The sequence below is a fragment of the Phyllostomus discolor genome, chromosome 3 (assembly GCF_004126475.2).
Source record: "Phyllostomus discolor isolate MPI-MPIP mPhyDis1 chromosome 3, mPhyDis1.pri.v3, whole genome shotgun sequence".
Classification (NCBI taxonomy): Eukaryota; Metazoa; Chordata; class Mammalia; order Chiroptera; family Phyllostomidae; genus Phyllostomus; species Phyllostomus discolor.
Window position 1 is genome coordinate 23,076,036 of NC_040905.2, and position 13,945 is coordinate 23,089,980.

General features: G+C 43.6%; 1 protein-coding gene across 3 annotated transcripts in view; it reads left to right on the forward strand.

The window, feature by feature from the left end:
- The window catches only part of MYO10 (myosin X), a 192,998-nt gene that overhangs the window by 31,749 nt on the left and 147,304 nt on the right, over positions 1-13,945 (forward strand). For all 3 annotated transcript variants that reach the window (XM_036020249.1, XM_028530975.2, XM_028530966.2), the window contains exon 2: positions 9,648-9,746. Coding sequence is in view for 2 of the 3 variants with exons in the window: in XM_028530975.2 (XP_028386776.1) it covers positions 9,648-9,746 (99 nt within the window). In the remaining variant the exon portion in view is untranslated. The remainder of the gene's footprint in view (positions 1-9,647; positions 9,747-13,945) is intronic.

Sequence of the window (13,945 nt, forward strand, 5' to 3'; positions counted from 1 at the left end):
GTGTCCTTGGGTCATTCATTTTTACGAAGTACTGACAAACTCCTATTCTGAGGAAGTTTGTGTATTTTTTTTCTAAAAACAGATGGTAGCTAGAACACAGCCACAATTCCATTAAGTTAATATTATCAGTTTTTGTTTATTTGTGAGGGTTTTTTTTTTAATTATTCATGTGAAGAATGGGAAAGGACAATAAACTCTGGGAAATCCGAGGTAAAGGCCGTCTGGTATTACATTCCGTGCAGAGTGCAAACATCTTGTGATAGTTTTTATTGCCCCTCTGTTCTGTATCTCCTACTGTTTCCACTGAAAGGAAGAATGGAATGCAGTTCTAAAACCAGCTATTTTGTGTCTCTTGGAGAGGATCTCCCACTCGTTTTAATAGTCCTTAGAATTGGAACAGTCCCACTCATTTTATAAAATTTGCATGTCTTTGCTCCGTTTCCTTGCTTCTCTCTCTCTCTCTCTCTCTCTCTCTCTCTCTCTCTCTCTCTCTCGTCTTGGTCTACTGCTCCTTACGTTACAGAATTATTCCCCTTGAAAGAGACTACCTGGGGAAAGTTTTAGAATGGGCACAGTTTACCTGTAATACATTGTAAGCTCTTAGAGCAGGAACAATTTTATATGCTATTGAATCTTTTATAGTGCCTGATGCAAAATAGGAAGCTCAGAAGATATGTGTGGGAAGCATGGGTTTGTGGAAGGCGGCCTGGTGGATGATGGGTGGATGAATAGACGGACAGACAGATGAGGTCAAATGACGTGCGTAACTGAATGAGTTTTAGAGGTGTTGGCTGATTGTTTACATCCGTTTTCTATTTTGTTTCAGACATAGATGCGTTGGCTACATGATGGTTGGTTGGCTAATAGATGGGCCCATTCGATTTTCGTTCCTTGGATTCTCACTTTCCTACAATGTTGAGATTGCCTTAGCTGCTTGGAGAAGTGTCATTCTCTTTGTTAAATTTCAGTGTTACATTGTTTCTTGGATTATATTTGGTCACTGTAGTTTAACTGAAAAGCTCTTTCAAGGAATTGCAAGGAAGGTAGGCAAAAATCAGAACATGAAATCAGGACTGAGTCAGTTAGCAGGTTGGACCCCTATAACCATGAATTGTAAGTTCATAATTTAGGCAGCTTGCCATTCAGCCTCATTTGTTTCTGTTTTGGTTTGAATTGGGAGTTGGGGGGTGCCGATGAGTCTTTGCTAGATAAAAAGGGTTAGTTTATTGTTGGTGATACCTTTTCCCATTTTCTTTCCTCTTTTTTCTCCCTTTCCACTATCCACTCTTCATGTAGTTTTCACAGTGTCCTCTGCGTGGAAGCCGCCCTTCTCAGTAGCTGGTAGTGGTCACCTTAGGGGTTCGGACAATGGGAAAGGATGTTGGTGCCGTGTGAGCCTTCTCACGAGTGCCCTGGAGCCTGGAGCTGTCTGAAGACATGGGGTGAATTGTCTGTGAACTTTATAGCAATGCACGCAGATAGGCCTCAGTTAACAACCATACTGTGAGTTAGTTGTTTGGGACACTACACGTCTTCCTGTGAAAATAGTGATGTAATTGATCCTAGGCCCACAGGCAAGCCCAAGAAACAATTATGCTGATGATGACATAGCCCAAAGCTACACATATATTGTGGATGCAATTAGTTGAAAACATTTCTTATTTAAAAAGCAATGCCATTAAAGATGGCCATTTCTATAGGCCATCCTTGGGCATACCAACCCAACCCTTTTGCTAAAATTTTTGAGGGGGCGTGATTTATGCTTATGAGTCCTGAAGCAGAGTGTTTTTCTCTGGAATTTCGGGGTGGTATCATGTCTGGTGGGGCAGCACTGTTGTTGGTGGGGTTGCCTACATAGAAAACAAACACCATCACAGTCCCACAGTCAACAGTGAAATGGTGCAGACTTGGGGTCCTCACACCACCTTTCCGACAGTATGGGCGGTATGCCCGCAGTTTCTCTCTGGAGCCTCCCTTCATTACTTTTTCCTCCCCAGCAGTCAGCCGGCCTCAGCACCTAGCTGAGTTCTGTATCCTTTGACGACAGAGCCTGCACCAGCCCACGTTCCATTTAGAGCCTAAGAGTCCCTGGGCTGACCCGAAGCATTCCTCTTTGGAATCTGATACAGTTTGTTCAGTACTGATTGCTGGCTCAGATCTAAAAACCTGCAGTCACGCACGCGGGAGGGAATGAGTCAGGAGATCACTCAGTGTTGTGGGTCTGCACGTTTGCATGCTGTGCAGCAGGGATGAAAGGACCACCCACTGCTGTGGGGAGGCTCTGGCAGAGTGGCGCCTGCCCTCTTCACTTTATTTCTACGCCCCCCCACTGAGTGGTGGCTGGCTCCATGGGGGAGAAGCTGAGGTTGGGCCTTCGCCTTTAATTTCTAAACCTCCTGGTTCTGTCCTCAGTATTCTCTTGTCCCCTCTGCTTGTGTTCACGCTGCATTTTTCATACTTATTTCGTAGTGTGATTATGTTGTCTCTTCATCCTCTCTGCACCCTTTCCAAGCTTTCTGAGTTTTGTGTTGGGGTTTGCAAGCACTTTAGGTGGAAATAGCCCCTGAGATGAAAAAGCACAGTGGGCAGGTCACGTCATCTGCATAAAAACATGACAGGTCATTTCTTGTGAACACTGCAGTGCACTGAACAAACAAACAGACAGAACCCAGCCCAGTGGACCGAGAGAAGGAAAAGAAGAGTCCCTCCGGCACTGCCGTCAGACCAGTTGCCTCCAGGACATTTTTCCTTCTGTTTGTCAAACGTTTTGAATCCTGTTGCCAAATCGTATTGCAGAGTTGCTCCCTCCCTTCTGTATGAGCTCTGTTTAAAGTCACTGAAGTTAGATCTGCCCCAAGTATACTGTGTCAGGGCTGATTCTACCTTGGGAGGTTGTGGACCTTCCTAGAATTTACTGCAGAGTCTGCTTTCAATTAATCAGGTCTTGGACAGTGGACAGTTTTGAAAACTCCTTCAGAACTTAGTATTAGTCTAGATCAGCGGTTGTCAACTGGGACATCCGCTCACTCCCAATGTAATTACTTTGTCCAGAATGGCAGTAATGCCGAGGTTGAGAAGCCAGTTTTGGAACTTTGAATCTTATAAAAGCCATCTCCATGTCCTTTGAAGTAGACGTTAGTAATACGGATTAGGAAAAAAATAACATCTGCTAAGTTGAAAAGGTGTTCCTCCTTCCAACAGAGGAAAAAAATGACAGTAAGAGAGGAGAGATCTCACTTAAATGTGGAAGCCGAAAAAAAAAGAAGCCAAACCGATCGGTGCAGAGGACAGATCGGTGGCTGCCAGAAGTGGGGGCGGGAGAAATGGGTAACAAGGGTCAAAAGATGCAAGCGTCCAGTTACAAGTCCAGGGATGCAAAGCACAGCCTGGTGACCATGGTTAGTAACACTGGACTGTGTGTTTGACATGTGCTAAGAGAGTAGATCTTAGGAATTCTTATCACAAGAAGATAAATTTGTAACTGTGTGGTGACGGTTGTTAACTAGATGCTTAGTGGTGATCATTTTGCAGTGTACACAAATACAATTCATTTTGTTGGATCCTTGGAACTAATATAATGTTATGTCATTTATATCTCAATTAAAAATAAACAGGAGAAAAGGTGCTATTTAAATCCTCAGTACTATAATGTATGATCCACATCTAGTTTCTGGAATTCAGTACCATTCACAACATGGACACCGCCCGCCCCCCAGCCCCGACCCCAGCCTTCCACATGAGACAGCTAAGCCAGGTTGCTTCCTTACTAAGTCACTACAGGCACAAAAATAACAACTTTCTTGCCCTGGACAGGTGGTTCGGTCGGTTGGAGCATCATCCCATGCACCAAAAAGTTGCAAGTTTGATTCCCGGTCAGGGCACATACCTGGGTTGCAGATTTGATCCCTGGTTGGGGTGCATATGGGAGGCAACCAGTTGACGTTTCTCTTTCACACTGATGTATCTCTGTCTCTGTCTCTCTCTCTTTCACACGCACACACCTGTCTCTCTCTACCTCTCCCTTCCTGTTTCTATAAAATCAAACATGCTTAGGTGAGGATTTAAGAAAGAAAAAGGGTAAGAACTTTCTTTTGGCTAATCGATTTACTCCAGATTTATATGGTCTTTTTAATTTATCCTTTACAAAATTATTTGGCCTTTTCGTCTTCCAAAAAAAAAGAAGAAGGCAGATCACATTTCAGGACCAAATTGTGACTTTGTCACGTAGGTTGCTGGAGAATCTGGAGCCACGGTGCTTAGCACAGGCCAAGTGAGCGGTGGTGGGACAGAATCGGTGTGGTGCCCTTTCCTAGGTCTGAGACTGAGTTGTGTGTTTGCTAAGAAATATTCTCTTGTCCATGAATCTGTAATTAGAATATGTCACGCATCATGGTTTTTAAAGTTCATTTTCTCTTCTTAGGGTTATTTTCCTACCTTACTTTTAAACTTAATTTTTTCAAAGTTCACGAAAATCAATTTTAAAATCAGAAGAGAAATATAGTTTTCAAAGGGCAATAGGAGGTTGAAATCTCTATGGTGATTTTGTTTTTTATGTCCTTTACCTGAGAGTAGGTAATAGTAAGCATTTGTGTGCAAAGGACCAGTTTTGTATAAATATTTTCAGCTTTGTGTAACCGCCTCACATAGCCCTGGTAGGAGGAAGAAGCCAGGTAAACTTCCTTGCCCAGGGAGGCACTGCAAGTCCCAGGCGGTTGGCTGGGGGTTTATGATTGAGTCCATGAGACAGTTACGCAGTCTTCACCTCACCTTCGGATTACCTTGGGCAAGTCTCGTGTGGCGTCTGAGGTCCTTGGTCTATGTGAGCGGAGAGCAGGGACTTAATGAATTCAACACAGAACTCTGAGTTTTAACACACCCTTACAATGAATTGTTATGGGCTTATTTTTTTGTATGTTTTGTGATATCTCTGTCACTCAATTATAGAAACATGATTGTTTTTTTTCCTATGGGGAATGGTTAAGCATGTTCATGTACAATGGAGGTAATATAAGCTAAGAAATTAATTTTTTTTTAAAGATTTATTTATTTATTTTTAGAGAGGGAAGGGGGGGGGAGAGAGAGAGAGAGAGAGAGAGAGAAACATCAATGTGTGGTTGCTGGGGGTCATGGCCTGCAACCCAGGAATGTACCCTGGCTGGGAATCGAACCTGGGACACTTTGGTTCCCAGCCCGTGCTCAATCCACTGAGCTACGCCAGCCAGGGCAGAAATTAATTTTTTAAATGATTTGAAACTACCAAAATATAGTTACATACAATAATATGCACCCATTATAGGTGCACAATTGAATGAGTTTTAGTGCGTTCATACTGTTTTAGAACAGTTCCATCATTCCCCAGTGTTCCATTTCCCCCGTTCGCAGTCAGTGTCCCTCCCATCCCTAGCACCAGGCAGCTGTTCTACTTTCTGGTCCACAGCTTTGTCTCTTCTGAAAACTTCATGTAAGTGGAACCCTATGATATATACTCTTTTGTGTGTGGCCTCTTTCTTTTCACATGATGTTTTTGAGATATATCTTTATTTGAGGATTCTATTGGTGAATCATTTTATTACTGGAGTTCTACTGGAGGGATTTATCACATTTTGTCCTTATACCAATTGATGGACATTTGAGTGATTTCTAGTGTTTATTATGAATAATGCTGCTATGAATATTTACATGCAAGGCTGTTAAAAAATTCTCCGTTGAGTAGATAGATATCTAGCAGTTGAAATTGTTGGGACATATGGTAAGATTATGTGGCAACATCTTTGTTTTACATCCTGACTACTTTCTCCACATTGTCACCAACACTTGCTACAGTCGGTCTTTTTTATTATAGCTAAGAAATCACTTGTTGGCAGTGGAAAGTGGAACCCCTGTGAACCTCACTTTTGAGAAGGGATGGGATTTCTCGCTCCCTATCTTACAGCATTGCTGTGAAGATCAGAGGAGAAGGAGATTTATGTGCAAGAGCTTTATAGTATAAAACTGTTCCTGGGAGCATGTGCAGAAAACTTCTTGGGGTTAAATCCAACACATATCCATCTCAGAGATTAAGATGAAAACGTGCCCAAGTCTTTAATAAAATATGTATGTTATGGTTGAACTTGTTCTATCTTCTTACAAAGGCATATTTTACTCAAATTGTGAGCTTTCTGCATATGCCTGCATTGTACATTAAATTACCAGGCTTATTTAACAATGACAGGATATAATGGTTTGCATATGGTGGGCAAATTTTTCTTTCCCACTCAAACTTGGATGGTCTGGTAAATGTCTGCTTGTGACTTCATTTTCAGGTACCTGTGGGTGGCCCCTTTTCTGGGTCTGGGCACAGATGTTCTGTTCTAGTAGAAGGGGGGAGTGGAAGGTTTGGGGCAGCACAGGAATGACCAGGAAACAGTCTGTAAAAAATATTCATTGCAACGGTTTTACTTTGCAATTCTGATTTTATGAAAATTGCCAGTTTAAACTTTGTCCAAGAACAAAGGGAGTTTTTAATGTTTCCCGTCCTACCTGTGGAAGCCAGCTGCTGTAGGTAGGTCTAGGGGAACTGGCCCGTGGGCTCTAGATTTGCTTTTCAGGGCTGGATGTCATAAAACTTGCTTATCAGCAACCCTTCACACCTGTTGAGAAAGACCTTGGGACTCAGGAAGTCGAACTGTGTGTTTGATCATATACGACTGTGTCAACAAATGGCTTCGTAGCACTTTCAAATGAAAAGATAAAAAGAAACACAACAAAACTCAAGTAAAAGAAGCTGCATGCCTTATAGCTTCTGGGAGTCCTGAGGTTCATAGTAATCCTGGTGACAATTTATATTAATTCAGTAATGTTTTATACTAAAATCTTAATTTATCCTTACTAAATAGATGATTTTAATAATTGGGAAATGTGTATATGAAATCCTTTTTGATTCAAATGATGCAAGTGGTGATCATAGGGAACAATGCTTTGGATCCAGGATTCTGGGATGGAGGTCCACTGAATTATTTCACGATAAAAGTCCTCACCTTATGAGACTTTGAACATTGCTATTTGAATGTGGGTGTGTGCTCATGCATATGTGTGCGTGCGTGGGTGTATGTGTTCCAAAGCTTCCAAATGTTGCAGTCTCCAATGTGTGCATTAAAAAGAAGATGAAAAAAGTAGCTGAGGCCCTTGGAAATCTTTCTCAAGCATTACTAATAGTGCGGTTTGGTCTGGAATGATATTTGAGAGAGCAGCCTTAGAGGAGGCCTGCAGTAAATGTTCTTTTTGGAAGCAGCTGTTTGCTAATAAAGAATCAGGACTGACAGATAGTTGGTCCTCACTGTTTCTGGGTGTGTCCAGCACCTCAGCCTGAAGTGGGCATCAGAGGCACTCACTCTTGTGGAGATGGGAACTCACCACTGTTGCTGTTATGTGTGTTCTTGGAATAAGCAGACTTCAGGATTTATAGAGAAACACTTCATAACTCATTTCTGATGTTCTTTTCCACCTTAATCGTGCAGGATTTCAACCTCTCTTTGGAGGGGGTGGCAAAAGAAGGATGGGTTAACAACTTAAAATTCCCATAACAATGAGACATGGGGTACCCTTGGGGAGGGGCCTTGTGGGGGGTAAAATAGGGGTTGCTAGGAGAGCTGCAGAACTCCCAGGGGGAATCAGTCACATGAGTGAGTTACAGGGAACACAAGCCAGTGCCCTTTCAGCCTGAGGCCTCCGTCACCTTGATCTTCTTGGAAGTGCTTGTAGAATCCCACGCACATGTGGACCCCGCCCCTAGGTTCCCCTCCTTCCAGAGACTCTGTCTAGTTAGCTGGCGCCAGATGCTTTCATCGAACTAAGGTAACTTACTGGGCATCCTGAGGAACGGTGTAACAGCACGTGGCTGGTGTCCTGGCTGGAGTGTTTTAAACAGGGTCAAAGATGGCGTGGAGGGAGTAACTTAATTGCGATTTTTATATTTTCTTAAATTTTTCCTCCTAGGAAGGTGAGAGAGAGCAGGAAATGGTTGTGTGTGACAACTGGCCACTTAAAGGGACCTCTGTGTTATATTTTAATTGTTGACTGATCTGTTAATGCACTTGATTTATTTATGGATTACTTAAAGGAGGCGGACAGAGTTGGTGTGGTGTATGGAAAGAGCATGCGAGCAGGAGTTGGGGAGGTTTGAGACCTGGCTTGGTCACTCACTGTGTTACCACAGGTGAGGATCCAGGCTCTGAGCTTCGGGTTCCTCTCAGGGGAGGAGGTTCCTGTCCCACCGAGCATTAGCCAAGAGTGTCATTGAGGCTTTTAGCATGTGTGACCGGGACAACTACCTCAGGGCCCTCCATTGCCAGAAGCTGCTGTTTTTGCAAAAGTACCATAAAGAGATGAGTTTACTTCTCTTTTTCTTATTTCCTGCCAGCTCTCTGTTAACAGTGCAGTCGTAACCCCTTAACCTGGAAGTTGAACATACCATAACCAGTGTATTGTAAATATTTCACTTAATATTTCAAATCAAAGCAAAAATTAAGGAGGCCAATAAAATAAGGTTGAAAATTCTATAAAAAGCTGTTTCGTTTAAGTGCTATTTTAGGTGATAATTTCGGTATATTATTTCCAGTTTCATTTTTGTTGGCGTTAATACAATTGTAGAATTAATTTGATGAGATACTGAAGCAGCCCATCACGTGGGCATACATCATATATCAGAAAGATAATTCTTTATAATTGGGATGACCAGTGAATACCTAGTAATTTCTTCAAACTTTTTTTTACCACTCATCCTTGGAAATAAATAGATTTTATGTGGTGAAATCAAAGGAAGAAGATATTCAGCATTGAAAGCTAAAAATATGTTTATTATTTTATTTGTCCAGTGGGGAAATAAAAAGTGGAAATGAAATCAATGCCACCTAACATGCCATTGGTTGAAACAATGGGATCTGGAAGTTATTGTTTGGGTTACAACCTCAGACTTTGGAATGCATTAGGTGTCTGATGGAATCCTACCAGAATTCTTACCAGTGAATTGGGTTCTGATACTTGCTAAAAAGTTAGTTCCTCTCTTGGAAAGTCCACTTGGCACACCGATTTGCTCCACGTAGGAAGTCAGTGGAGTGTTCTGATGCCCTCCCAGGTCCAAGTGGGCAAATGCATCGGGCGTGGACCTGGGCAATGGGAACTCCTAGGGCCCGAAGGGTTCTTAACTTGGGGTGGAGCAGAGTAGTAACCCGGGTCAGTTTGTGGTTTCTGGAATTCTTCTGCCTGGGACTGAGTTCTCAGTCTTGTGATACTGGGCAGTTACTTTACCATTAGGCCTCTACTTCTTCATCTGCAAAGTGGGCGTGGTAATAGTATTTGCCACAACAGGTGTTTGCAAATGAAATGAGATAATTTCTATGTCAGTTGCACTCAGTAGCATACATACTATAATTTTCTTAATCCCTTCTTTGCTCTCTATCCAGTGACTCTCTCTCAGCCACACTTTTCTATAGTAAAGCCAATGGATGATGCCTTCTGCAGAGTCATTCTTTGCTTGAGAAGAACATTTGGGTTTCAAAAAGTTTTTCTTTTAAAGGAATGTCGTGGTCATAGTAATCTTGAAGGTAGTGGTGTCTTGCCACAAAATGCAGGCTAAACTCACCATTCAATCTTGTTTGCTCTGTTCACAGGGAACACGGGTCTGGCTGAGAGAAAACGGCCAGCATTTTCCGAGTACTGTAAACTCCTGTGCTGAGGGTGTCGTCGTCTTCCGGACCGACTATGGGCAGGTGAGCACGAGTCCCATTGGCTTTGTGACATCTGTGTTCGCCTTCCTTAGAGAGTCTTACATGAGGGCGTGTGTGCTGACGCCCCCCGCCCCACCCCGCTCCCCAAACCTTAAACATTTTTTTCTAAGTGGCAAAACAAAATTCCAAAAGGAACGTGTAGCGCTCACCCCCACTGTGTGCGAGAAGCAACAGCGTGCGCCCGCATGGAGCACAGAAAGTGCCCCGACCAGCGCGGGACAGAAGAGCACTCCACCCAGCCGGTCTCCTTCCTGGGGATCTTGCCCGAGAAGCACATGCATGGAATGCAAGCGGCTTGAGGAAAAGTCTGAATGCACGGATACTTGCTAGTGGGCTTCATTACCACTTGCCCTGAAAGTTCTAAAACCTGCACAGCATATTGGAAACACCGGCATGCCAGTGAGGGTGTAGTGTGGTGGTGGCCTGATCCCTGTAGGAATCAGACCGACCAAACCCTCCACCTGAGCTTCCTTGTCCACCCTGTTAAGCAAGCGGAGAAGTTCCTTCTGTCTGTGGGAATTCCGCTGCTCCTGGTTCTCCTTTTCTTAGTGTAAAACAAATGAAAAGCCGCATCACTGGAAACAGGAATGTCATGTGAATCCAGAAGCTGACTCATTGATTGTACAGTTCACCCTTGAACAATACGGGTTTGATCTGCATGGATCCACTTACATGTGGATTTTTTTCCCATAAATATTTTAAATGAATTTTCTCTTACAATTTAATAACACTTTTCTCTAGCTTACTTTATTGTAAGAACACAGTATATAATGCATATAAACATTACAAAATATGTGTTAATAGTCTATTTATGCTATTGGTAAGGATTCCGGTCAATAGTAGGCTATTAGTAAAGGTTGGAGGGAGTCAAAAGTTAAATGCAGATCTGACAGTGCAGGGGGTTGGTGCCCCTAACACGTTGTTCAAGGGGCAACTATATTTGGCTGATTGTGAAAGGAGCCCTGTTTCTCCATTTTATTAAGGAAACTGAGTTTAATATCACAAATGGTTCTCCCCCTCAGAGGCACGTATCGAAATTTAGGCCTAAAGAAATAAAAGGATGCCACATGCCAGTATTTAAAACGGACGGTTTCTGACTCTCGTCTGTAAGCTGTGCAGAGAAGGGAAGCTGCAGGGTCAGTGTTGTGCAGTCTGAGGCAGACAGGCTACTGGGTTCTCACAGCCTCTTAGCCCGGATGGTCCCCGTGGTGGATGCCTTTTTCATTCCTTGGCTTAATGAGAAGTGATTCACCAGGCTATTTTCCAATTCCTCAGTTTCTTTTTTATTGGAGCCTTGAATGGCTCTTTAGTATTTATCTGGTGGTGAAGATGCAGCCGTGTTTTGTAGGCGCAGATTGGGGGCGGGGCGTTCAGGAGGAGGTGGCCGAGAGCTCCCCGTCTAACGGCCTCCCTGGTGTGGGCTCTGCACTGATGCCCATCAGGTTCCCAGGCAGCGCTGTATGACCTAGGAACGAAGGGCTGACTCAATGACTTCTGCTGAGCTTAAGGGTCAGGCCCTGCGCTAATGTTTTTAGTTCCCATGCAGACAGAACTGGTCAGCATTTTTTGGTCTTGCCTTGACTCTTCCTGTGTTCCCTTCTCACTGTCGCCACGAGTTCAGTCCCTTTCAGGCCCTGTGCATACTTCTCATGATGATATAAAAAAGGAAACAAGACTTAGTCAGTGTACCTGATTTGACATAACTGTTCCTAAAGGTATTGTAAAATAGATTTGTAATGGAATTAGAAATTCCATTTTGTGGTTGTTGTTGACTTAATCTTTTAATGCCAAGGAGACTCACACTGTTCTGTGGCAGAGCTGTAGAACTGCCTCTTCGTCTTGTAATACCGGAGCCCTGTGCCCCTCGAACGCGCATTCCCCGTTTCTGCTCCCCCAGGCCTCGTTAACCCCCTTTCTACCTGCTGTCTCTGTGACTTCGGCTGTTTCACACGCTTCATATGAGCGGAATCATACAGTATTTGCCATTTTTTGTGACTGGCTTATTTTGCTTCATAGTCGAACGTTCTAAGATACTTTCTATTTCAATCTACGCTTTGCTTGGCAGAGGTTTCTAATGTGGCACCTTCAGCAGCATTTCAGTGCCATGCCTCTGACAGGCTATGCCAGTAGCCCGTGCCAGGTGAAGACCCTGCCAGCCCCAGTGGATGGGCAGCTCTCGGTGAGGCTGGGGCAGTGGAATGGGATGGGCAAGGCCTCGGGTCTGTTTGCTCTCCACAGTATTTATAGACTGTGGGTTTGGATTGTGGGTTTTTCGTTTTAGAAAAAAATGAAACCAGAGTAACCTGTACTTAAACATGAAAACAAATCTCAACTGAGACTTCTAATCTTCAACTGGTCTTCAAATACTTGGTCTTTATGTTGTCTGCCCAGTCATTCCCAAGTCTAACAAGTGTAATTCTCTGGGTGATTTGTGTAGGGATTGCAAGGCTACAGGGGTGTCCAACCTGTGGCCCTACACAAAACTGTATGTAAATTTACTTAAAACATTGTGAGAGTTTTTTGGTTTTGTTAGTGTTTGTGTATCTAATATGTGGCCCAAGACAACTCTTCTTCCAGTGTGGCCCAGAGACGCCAAAAGTTTGGACACCCTGAGAAAAGACGCGAAATTGAAACAGTTGGGCTCAGACTGGGATCAAACTCCAGCAGTGGCCAAATGACCCTAGCTTCTTTCTCCCCTGACCTCATTTTCCTCCTGGGTCACAAGTTCCCTGTGGAGCACAGGGTCGAGGTCCCTGAAGATCAGGAAAAATTCATTATCTGGTCCTGGTGCCCAGGACAGGAACGCCCGCTTTCTAACTGACCCAGAATAAATTCTTGAAGGAATCAGGGTCAAAGATGCAGAGCGTGGCCTTGTCCTAGTCAAGCCCGTGTATGGTGACTTTTCCAGGCATTGGCTAATTTCAACCCAAACTGATATGTTATTGAAGCATGTTAAAAATCAGTATTTCTGGGGGCAGAGAGGAATGGGGCTTTGTTGTTTAATGGGTACAGAATGTCAGTTTTAGAAAATGAGAAAGTTGTGGGGATGGATGGTGGTGAAGCTTGCACAACAATGTGAATGGACTTAATGCCAGTGAATGGTACACTTAAAAACGCGCCCTGGGCCAGGTCCCCAGTAGGGGGCATACAAGAGGCAAACGCACATTGAGTTTCTCTCTTTCCTTTCCCCTCGCTCTAAAAATAAATAAGTAAAATCTTTAAAAAAATGGGTAAGATGGTGAATTTTATATTCATATATATATTTTAGCACACATGCACACAAAAGATATTAGTGTTAGAGGTCAGATAGTCACAGGTAAAACCTGTCAAATGGGCATTTTTCTGTATTTTTAAAAAACAGTTTCGGTGAAATTTTTATGTTGCCAAAATATAACTTCTCTGAAACCTTTTGGTTTAGAGGCCTTAAACCTCACTGTCCACAAATCACATGGGAGTCTTGTTCAGATGCCAGTTCTGATTGGCACGTCTGGGGTTTGGCCTGGGGTCTTGCCTTTCTCACAGGCCCCCGCCCCCGCCAAGTGATGCTGTTGCTGCTGGTTCTTGGGCCCTGTCTGAGTCGCGAGGATTTAGAAGACACTCCTGAAAGTCACCTTACGGTCATGGGTGCCTACCGTAAAGGTGGGGGAAGTACTCTCAAACCTCCCACATGCCTCACCAGGACTGTCCCTGCAGGAAACAAGGATAAAGACGAGGAGGGCTTTACAGAAGCTGGAAAATATTTCTTTGGCCTTTCAAGGCTTTTCTTTTCTTGGTGCCCTTCTTTCCAACAACCATTTTACCTTGAGTGTGGCCAGGGTGGTGCTGACTGTAGTGTAATAATCCTCAGGTGGGTTAAAAAGTAGTTTTAGAAACCCTGTTTAGCCCTGGTGGGTGAGGCTCGGTTGGAGTGTTGTCCTGTGCACTAAAAGGTATGGGTTTGATTCTCGGTCGAGTCACATACCTAGGTCTCGGGTTCCATCCTTGCTTGGTCAGGGTGCGCACGGGAGGCAGCCGATCGATGTTTATCTCTCAAATTAATAAATACTAAAAGTAAATAAATAAAATCTTATTTAGTGTTAAGACCAAGCAGAGCCTTGTGTAACTAAAATCCTAGCCTGGAACCTCGGAGATCCCAGGAGATCATGGTGTGGTGTTGTTTGGTGACAGCACAAAAGGGTGTG